At 41.7% G+C, this 9,045-nt stretch overlaps 2 protein-coding genes across 5 annotated transcripts in view; both read left to right on the top strand.

The window, feature by feature from the left end:
- The first annotated feature begins 998 nt into the window (after positions 1 to 998).
- On the top strand, positions 999 to 4,739 carry POLR2K (RNA polymerase II, I and III subunit K). Of its 4 annotated transcripts, none has more exons than XM_084202375.1 (4): positions 999 to 1,104; positions 3,309 to 3,372; positions 4,088 to 4,180; positions 4,570 to 4,739. In XM_084202375.1, the coding sequence occupies exons 2-4, from the start codon at positions 3,312 to 3,314 to the stop codon at positions 4,590 to 4,592; spliced, it is 177 nt and encodes a 58-aa protein (XP_084058501.1). In that variant the 5' UTR covers positions 999 to 1,104; positions 3,309 to 3,311; the 3' UTR covers positions 4,593 to 4,739. The 4 variants fall into 4 exon arrangements, with proteins under 4 accessions (XP_084058501.1, XP_084058499.1, XP_084058502.1 ...); XM_084202373.1 differs by having other exon boundaries at positions 1,006 to 1,051; XM_084202376.1 differs by having other exon boundaries at positions 1,011 to 1,108.
- A 2,787-nt stretch (positions 4,740 to 7,526) lies between these two features.
- The window catches only part of SPAG1 (sperm associated antigen 1), a gene marked incomplete at both ends in the record, with an annotated part of 34,949 nt that continues 33,430 nt past the window's right edge, over positions 7,527 to 9,045 (top strand). The window contains 3 exons of the mRNA XM_084202102.1: positions 7,527 to 7,666; positions 8,205 to 8,364; positions 8,681 to 8,806. Coding sequence (XP_084058228.1) covers positions 7,527 to 7,666; positions 8,205 to 8,364; positions 8,681 to 8,806 — 426 coding nt within the window. The remainder of the gene's footprint in view (positions 7,667 to 8,204; positions 8,365 to 8,680; positions 8,807 to 9,045) is intronic.

Genomic DNA, 9,045 nt, shown 5'->3' with positions numbered 1-9,045 from the left:
TACTCAAGTTCGTTTAAAGTAAGTTACAAGTCCTATAGAAGGTGATTTGCTGGTAGGAGAACATCAATGAATTACAACTGATAAAACCTCATCCACACTAATTTGGATGCTTAGGAAACAATTTTTATTCAGCATTCAGAAACAGATCTTTCCTTAAACTAGGGAACCTTGGAATGATCTAGTAGTTTAAACTGGCATATTCACAATACATAGTATTCCTTAAACATGGGGGGGGGAGGGAAGGAACGCAGCAAAGATACCTACAGTATCTTACAGTAGATTACCTACAGTAATTCTACAAACTGTCAGTCGAAGATTCAAAATTCCTACCGCAAGCGTGGTGGAGCCAGTGACAGGGAGCGAGCGGTGTCGTTTCAAATCTTGCCCGCACTATTTTAGTTCAGTACATCGGGAAATAGCGACATATGAACTTCTTTCATAACAGAACCTTACACTTAAAATGTGCAATATATATGTTTGTAGTATGTAAGTTTGGTTTCATGGGAGTACATATGATACCGATCACGGCATCAAAATATCAAGATGCCGGGGTTTATCCACAAAATTTTAGGTAAAATGCTTCTGAAAACAGAGAGGACCTTGAGGTAGAACCCCTCGGTGGTTTAAAACTCCGCAGCCGCATGACCAGACCTGGCGCGGGGCATTCGCTATCCCGAATATGTTTGGTACAGCTAAAAAAAGAATGAAAACACCGGGTACCGTGGGGCTCATTTTACCTAACCATGCAGCTGCCTATTTTCTTCATTGACAACGGACGCTGCTATTCGTATGGAAGCTTGTGTCTTAAAATAATCTGTGTGCCTTTTTTTTTTTTTCCCATTTTTTTTTTCCTCCCTCAGGTGGCTAACACCCAGAACGGAATATTTATTACTTTCTCAGCCTCATTACCATGCACGGCGCGGAGGCCGGAGCTGGCGGCGGGGCGAAGCACGGCCCGCCCCGCCCCGCGGGCGCCGCGCGCTCGTCATCAGCGTGCGCCGGGGAGGCGGCGAGGCCGGCGGAGCTGCGGCAGCCTGCTCCGGGACTTCGGGTGTGCCCTTCGCTGCTGGGCGGTGCTAGTGCGGCCGTGGTGGGCAGGGAAAGGCCGGTACCAGGCTCGTGGGCTTCGCTTCTGCGTGCTAGACCCGCGGGACTGTGGGGGAGGTCGGAACTGGGGCGGGATGGGGAGCCTGGGGCCGTGGGCTGTGAAAAGGGCTGACTGCCTTTAGCCTTCGTGGGCTCTGCGGGACGTGAAGGAGCGGGTTGGTTTCTTACGGGTGCATAAAAGATGCTTGGAGAGGGGACCTCATTAATATACAAGAATATCTGAAGCGAGGGCTTCCAAGAAGATGAAGCCAGGCTCTTCTTGGTGATGCCAAGCACTAGGACAATAGGCAGCAGGCAGAAACTGAGGTGCAGGAAGTTCCACCTGAATAGAAGGATGAACTTCTTTACTGTGCGGGTGACTGTACACTGAACAGATTGTTCAGAGAGGTTGCAGAGTCCCCCTCACTGGAGATACCCAAAAACCATCTGGGTGCACTCCTGTGCCATGTGCTCTAGAATGAGCCTGCTTAAGCAGGGAGGTTATACCAGATGACCTGCTTTGGTCCCTTCCCTCCCAGCCTTTCCCATTCTGTGATTTGGTGACGTGCTCTTCCACATGGTACCCCCACGTCTCTGCAATGGATTCTGGCTGCACCCCAGCAAGTGTTGGTGCATGACTGGGCCTGTTGGTGTTAGCTTGGTGGCACTTAGGGCTGCAGGGTGTGTGAAGGCCAGCTAAACCTATGGGACGTCCCTGCAAAACACAGAACTGTAATTCACTGCTGCCCTTAGCAGCAGTATAATTTGCTGCACAAGCAGCACTAACTCAAGTTATTTAGCTACAACTGTGATCCACTTTAATTCAGCTCTGTGTTTTATAAGAGTCTGCTGTTTTCCAGTGGTAATGGGTGGCTGCACATATCTTACTGCAATGTGCTGACACAAAAAGACTGTAGCACATGTGTTACAATGCCACTGTGATTATGGTGTAGCATACTTGAAAGCTGTAGAGTTTAATAGATTCTTTCCAGTTCTCCTAAATGGAGTGACTGTGGGAATTTTAAAAAGATGGTTTGTCAAGTGTTGATCAGACTCCTAAAGTATGAAATGTCCCTGTCCTATTTTCAGTATCATCGTTTTCCTGCCTGAATTTATGCTGAAACAAACTCTGAAGCTGAGGGAAATAATATTTGCTGTAATATTAAGCAAAAGCATCTGAGAGCCATTCTCATAAGGAAGCATCAAGAAGGCTATTTACTGGCATAAGGGCTAGGAATTCTTGTCTTCTGTGTCAGACAGAACAGCAATACAGAAAACAGCAGCCTCAAAAAACTTAATAGGAAATATTCATGTTCTTGTCTAGACTTAAATTTGGTGGGGAAAAAAGTGTTTATCTATGTACAGTAACCACCTTAAAATTCATGGTTGCGAGTACATTTACATGTTAGGATAGGATTACTTAAAGATTGGTAGAGTGTTTGTGGAGTATATGTAACTATTTAGTCTGATGCCATAAAGAAATACTTGTCTTTAAATAAGTCTGAGCTATCAAAACCATTATGGGACATTAAGAGGTGTTTGGAGAATAGCATTGAGTTATTTCTCTTGATTGGTAGGATTTGAAGGGTTGAATTTCATCTCTATGGCCCCTCATTGTTTGTCAATTTTTTTGTTTTGCTTTTCGATTTCTGCTGCTCTTCTACCCACAGTCTGTTCCCAGTATTTCTAATACTTTAGAACAACAAATAGTGTATCAGGTTAGCTGGTGTGTCAGAGGGGGAGGAAAGATGACAAGGCTTACCTTCTTTGTTAGCGCCATTGTGACATGAGTGGCATATAAGAAATTATTGAACTTTTATTGAACTGCAAGGAAATTCTTAACATTGGCAGGAAGGAGGAAAAAATATTACTCATTGGTCTTTAATGTTTCAAATACTGTTGAATGGAAAATATCATGCTGTTCTCATCCTTAGAGGTTTTCTATACCAGAGTGGTAAAGCTCTGTGGAACCTGATGTTACTTTGCTTTTAAGAAGTTGAACTAAATTACTTTCTGAAGTCTCTTTCAACCTGAATTAACCCATGTCCTGTGCATCAAATATAAATGGAATTTCTTTGTATTTACTTTTAAGGAAGTGCTTTCATGTTCTCATACCTTTAGCTTGAGATATTAAAATGATTGTGTATGCCTTGGAAACAAAAAACCAAACCAAAAATCCCCAAACCCAAGCTAATGTGCATGTTGTGTATTTTTTGTTTTAGAACATGGATTCACAGAAGGACGTTCAGCCTCCAAAGCAACAGCCAATGATTTACATTTGTGGAGGTAAAGAAAAGACATCAGTGATTTTTTTTATTCCTTGTTACTGGAGATTTGGTGTTTTAATACTGAATAGTGCTTAGTCACTACATTGAAGGGTACATAGATACAAATAGTTGCAGTGTATATGCTGATGATGTTTAAACCTTTATGCATTGATGGTGACACATGTATGGGGTATATATGCAGTGTTGTGGAGGTAATTCCCTAGAGCTTGTGTTGCTGTGTGGAGCTCCTCGATCTCTGTATGTTTTATTGACAGTGCTGTAAGGGCCCTCAGCTTTCCCTGAAGTATAGTAGTCAAATTCTCTCTTACCTATAGATAAATCAACAACTTAAAAATTAGTGATTTTTCAGGAATCCCTGGAATATTTTGTCTCTTAAGACAATAGACTTTGGGCTTTGGAGGGATGAACTGAAATTTTCATTTGTAGACTATTCAGGATCAAGTGTGGAAAGTGTTCTATGCAGTAATATTTGGGTGATTTTTAGCAAGATTCTCTTTTATCTTAATGTAAGTGAAACTTGCTTTTTATTTTCTCTTTTTATTTTTTTCATGGTATCTTGTTACTATTGAACTCTTGATACAGATTCATTACACTTGCTATGTTTGTTTGCCACAAATAGGAATTTGATTATCACAACTTTTCAAAGTTATCTGTGCATTAACAGTGCTGTTCTTCTCTGCCCCCACTTCCTTTTTCTTCCTCCACAACATCAGAATGTCATACAGAAAATGAAATAAAGGCAAGGGATCCTATCAGGTGCAGAGAATGTGGCTACAGAATAATGTACAAGAAAAGGACAAAAAGATGTATCCTTTTAAAAGTGCACTTGAATGCCTTTAGAAAGCTGTGGATGGAGGCAAGGGGAAACAGAATAGAAGATTCAGAAAATCATGTAGCAATTCTTCAGGGTCAAAAATGAATACAGTAAGCAAACTACTATAGCACAATCTCTGCAGTGTTATTTGGCATCTGGATTTCTTTTCTGGCACTTTTTTTTTCCATTTTCTTTCTATATTAAGTTACTATAGTCTGCTGGGTAACATATTGTGAATTGTTCATATTATTCAGCGTCTTATTAAAGATGACTTTTGAAATACTTTATGTAGAAAGTTGTGATTAGATTTAGACAGTCTCTTTTCCTCTCCATCTTTTTTTCAACCACAATATATTTTTTTCTTTAACTGCATTATTCCAGTGGTAGTTTTTGATGCTCGATGATGTCTGCTGAAGAAAGCGACTTCATGATACAATCTTTTAATAACTTTGTTCTGTAAAACTGTTTGTGTGTAAATGCACGCTCTTATTTGTGTTTTAAGAGATTGAAGTATTAAAGTTTACTGTAATACTAAATTTTGTCTATATTGTCTTCCATCAATAGATTTCTAAAGCTGTTGTTTAAATTGTAGTCAAAGTATGCAGTATTTTTTAAGTTCAGTGATAATTGTATTCTTTTTGAGTTATCTTTGTTTTCATTACTCTCATCTAAACTTTATTTGCTTTTTAACTTTGCTAAGTGTTCTTTGGACTCCTGGGAACTGCATAAAATAACTGTGGTTTGAATAAATTCTACTGAAAATAAATAGAAGGCTATAGAAGGCTAGATTTCAACAGATCTGAATTTCAAAAAAGAAAATCTTGAAGGACATCAGAGCACCCAATTCTGACACCCAGTTTTGGACGTGTCAAAAGTACGGATGTGTGAAAGTGTGAAAAAATAATTTCTCCTGAAAGAAGAGGGAGAGGGAGGAAAGTTAAACATTAAGAAGCAATGTGGAAATTTAAATGCTGTTTGACTTGTTTGTATTCAAGGAAAGAATTAGGTGTGTGTTACAAAGATTTTTTGGGTAGCACCCTAAAAAAGTGGGATCTTGTTTTGCTTTTCAGATGACTTTTCAGGAGTTTGTAATAAATGGTGGGTTCGTGATGGTGAGCCAAAACTTTTTGCATCTGTTTGTGTGTTACGTAACACCACTGAAGGGTACTACAGCATACTGCTGGATTGTGTGTGCCTCGTCTCCATTTTGATGGTGCTGACAGTGCTGAGATAACTTGCTTAACTCATCACTGTAATATCTTTTTTAATGTCTGCATGATTGTGTGCTGGCCTGTAAATGAACTGCAGTGGCTTGTTACAGGGATGAAAAGAGCATTCTGAGATGCTGTTTTGGAGCTGTTTGGTTTAGATTTTCTTAGGTACCTGATCTATGCTATAAAGACTAGATTTTTTTCCCTGGAAACCAGATAAGTCGGGTACAAACGATAACCTTTTTTTACTACACAGCTGCTATCAGTTCACCAGGCTGGCCTGCACAGCGTGCACCTTGTGCCTGCATAGCAGAACGAAGGGGTCGGCTGCTGACACGGCTGCTCAGAACGGTGAGAAGGAGCGGGCAGCAGCAGCGCTGCCGAAGCTCGCCGGCAAACAGAGGCGGGCTTGGTCCCGCTGCGGGCACGCCGGGTGCCGCTGGCTGCCGGACAACGGCGGCGAAGAGCCCCCACTGCCCTCGGGAAGGAGCACGGACCTCCTTTGGAGAGCAGCGCCGGGGGAGTGCAGAGCTGACAGGCAACACTGCCGTGGGCGCCTGGGGACACTGGCTTCGGGAGAGGGACCGCTTGCTCTCCGCCGAGTGCAATACTACGCTGAAACAGAAGAGTGATGCTAACCAGAGCTGCACCCCCCAGAGCGGTAGCGCTGCCCGCCCTCGGCAGGCGCTCCCCGCAGCCCTGATCGCCATCCTGAGCCCAGCTGCGCCTGCGCGGCCTGGGCGAGGGCCGGGCGGCCCCGGGCTGCCGTGCGGGCAGGGCCGCGTCCGTGCCCCGGAGACAGCGCGGCACCGGGCAGGTGGGTGCCGATGGGCGACGCCGGTGTCGCCGCTGGAGCACGGCGGGGCTCTGCGGGAGCCTCGGCAGGGCAACCCTGGGGCGGGCGGCGCCGTGTCCCCGGCGCCATGTTGTACATAGCAACAGTTGCTAGGCACGGGCCGGCCGCGCTGCCCCGGCTCCGGCGGTGCGTGAGGGGAGCCCGGGCGCCGGCCGGGAGGTAAAGCCCTGATCCGGGCCGGGGGATGGGTGCAAGGCTCTACTGGGGCCGGGCTGTGCCGGCCCTGTGTCACCAGGAGTCCTGGTCACCGCGGTGCCCGAGAGCTACGCTGGGCAGCTCCCTCCCGGCCACGGGAATAAACGGGAAAAACCGCCGGTGGTGATGAGCTTTTAATTCTTCTATTCTTCTTTAATTATTTCCTACATTTGTCCCTCTTTCCATGCGACTTTTTCCTTTTCTGGTACTGAAACCGTAAAGTCTCGGGGCAGAATCTCTATGCAACACCTAATTATGACCAGTTATTATTTAAGTGATACTGTATTGTAGACATTTTTGTGTAACTACAAATTAATGTGTGTAATTATGCAAGACATTAGGACATAATTATTTTAATTTGATTTATAACTACACATAGTTGTTTTCACATATTAGCTAGTTGCCCTTAATGTATTTCTTCAAAATTAACTGATTGCTTCGTGCACTATATAAAAGGGGGGGAAAAAAGAATTTCTTCTCGGTAGAGCTTGTGGTCAAAACAGAAGAAGATGCAGATGAACAGATCAAAGGTACAGGGAGACAGAAATGTCTCATTTGAATCCCTCATTTCTTCAATTACAGACTTACTGGCAAAGATTCAGATTAGTGCTGTAATATAATCAGAGACCCAGAAAATGCAGTCAGTGAGGAAAGAAAATTGAATTTATTTTGTCTACAGAGAAGCCAAAGATTTTCCTTCCTTGAGATACACTACATTGGTTAATGTCTTCCTGCTGTAAACAGGAGCGTCCTTCACTATCTTCTCCTTTGTGATTATCCCACTTGGTTAAAACAGGTATGTGTTAAATAAAACAGAGAATGTGGTAGGCAAAAATTTGCAATTTTTCTTTAAGAGGTCTTTCTCAATTGTTCTGACTTGCAGTAGAGTTGCATACTCTTAAGAGGCATATCTCATACTTCTGTCAGTAAGCCTCTTGTGAGGGACAATTCATGTGATCAGGCCTTCAAATCTGATATTTTTTCTTTTATAGATCTGCTTGCATGAGAGAGTGGAGTGTGAGCAATTTTATTCCTTAGAATTGCTGCTTCTTTTTTTTTTCTTTTAATATTTAGTTATGGGTGATGAGTCATTACCATATTTTCTGGGTGAAGGAACCACTAAAACATATCAAATACCTATTAGTCATCTGGACTACAAATTCATTGAAAAATGCACAGATGTTAAGCACCTGGAAAAGATTCTCAGGGTATTAAGGTAAATTTATTTTTCAACCTTCATTAATAATTATACTCTTTCTCTGTAAAATTTGATGGAACCTTCTTCTATTTGTCTGAACCTGTCTGTCACTTTCTAATTTAAAATTAAGTATGAAGTTAAAGTGATCATGCTAAAAGTGTCCCAATGATAACAAGAAATCCAAGTCCTTTTTTAACTACCCAAAAGTTTGAGTAGCTCAATGCTAGGTTTTTTTAAAATGCTGCCACTCTATTTTGGTTCTCTCATGATCCATGTTGCATGACTAGCAATATCAGATGCCACACCAGCTTAAGTTTTGCTTTAAATGACACAAGTTTCTTTTTTATGAGCACTGTGGTGATAACTTTTGAGCTGTGTATGTGGACATTGGAAAATGGTTGAAGGTTAACTGGGATTTTCTAATAAAAATGTTATTAGGTGTTAGTAAAATTGGGTTGTAACAGGAAAATAGTCCTCTGCAGTCACTGTATGGACTAAACATGGAAGATGTGGTGCAGTTCTTTTTTGTTAACATTTCTATCTTTGCATTTTAAAGGTCTGGTGAGGAGGGTTGTTACCCTGAACTTACCTTGGTTTGTGAGAAGCGAATTGAGCATTTGGATCCAAGGAGCAGAGCTCTGAGGAAAGATAAGCCTGCAGCCACAGCTTCTGATTTCACAGCTGAAGAATGGCAAGCAATTAATAGTGAACTGATGGTACAGGATCTCATTTATAGTGGCCCACAATACAATCACTGTGATGTATCAATCTTCTTGTGCCTAAGTAGAATGTAATTATTTGATTAAAAGAGGAAATTATCAAAGGATTATGTTTTAAAATTTATTTTTTGCTTAATTCCACTGAACATTAACTGCCCATTTTAACTCTACGGTTTTTTTTGCAGATCACTTTTTATTCAAAAAAGCACTATTGCTCTTTGTCGTAATTGCTTTTCTCCATTAAGAGCAGTGCTTTTTAAGGATAATTGCTCTACTGCCTTAAGGTAAAAATATATTATTTATTTCTTTTCAGAGCTGGCTGGCAGAAATGAATGAAGATGATAAGAAATCACAGCTCCTGAGAACAGACACACCAAATGAAAGACAAGATAACTTGCCTCCCATTCGTTGTTCCAGCAACTGCCTTCCCACTAATCAGGTATCTCCAGTTTTTTGTGTTAATTATGCTATTTTCTAAAACTGGGAGATTTTATATGTATGAACTTCTAATCATTGTGCCTTTCTTACTAAATTTATTTTGTTAACTAGAAAATAAAAACCTTTAAGCTCCCTTGCAAGAGACCAATGCTTAAACAAAAGTGCTTTTTTAGTACTAGCATGTGTATTGCAATAATAATTTAATTCTGATCAAGAATTCACTGCCAAAGCAGATCTCCT

This window comes from Fringilla coelebs, assembly GCF_963513975.1.
Source record: "Fringilla coelebs genome assembly, chromosome: 1".
Lineage (NCBI taxonomy): Eukaryota > Metazoa > Chordata > Aves > Passeriformes > Fringillidae > Fringilla > Fringilla coelebs.
The sequence above is the reverse complement of the archived record's forward strand: the minus strand, read 5'-3'. Positions and strand labels throughout refer to the sequence as shown.

What these genes read in the sequence shown, in the direction of transcription:
- POLR2K (XM_084202375.1), top strand. Translation starts at nt 3,312, where the DNA reads ATGGATTCACAGAAGGACGTTCAGCCTCCAAAGCAACAGCCAATGATT. An exon ending in AATGATTTACATTTGTGGAG is followed by an intron (nt 3,373 to 4,087) that starts GTAAAGAAAAGA and finishes CCACAACATCAG; the next exon opens with AATGTCATACAGAAAATGAA. An exon ending in CAAGAAAAGGACAAAAAGAT is followed by an intron (nt 4,181 to 4,569) that starts GTATCCTTTTAA and finishes GCATTATTCCAG; the next exon opens with TGGTAGTTTTTGATGCTCGA.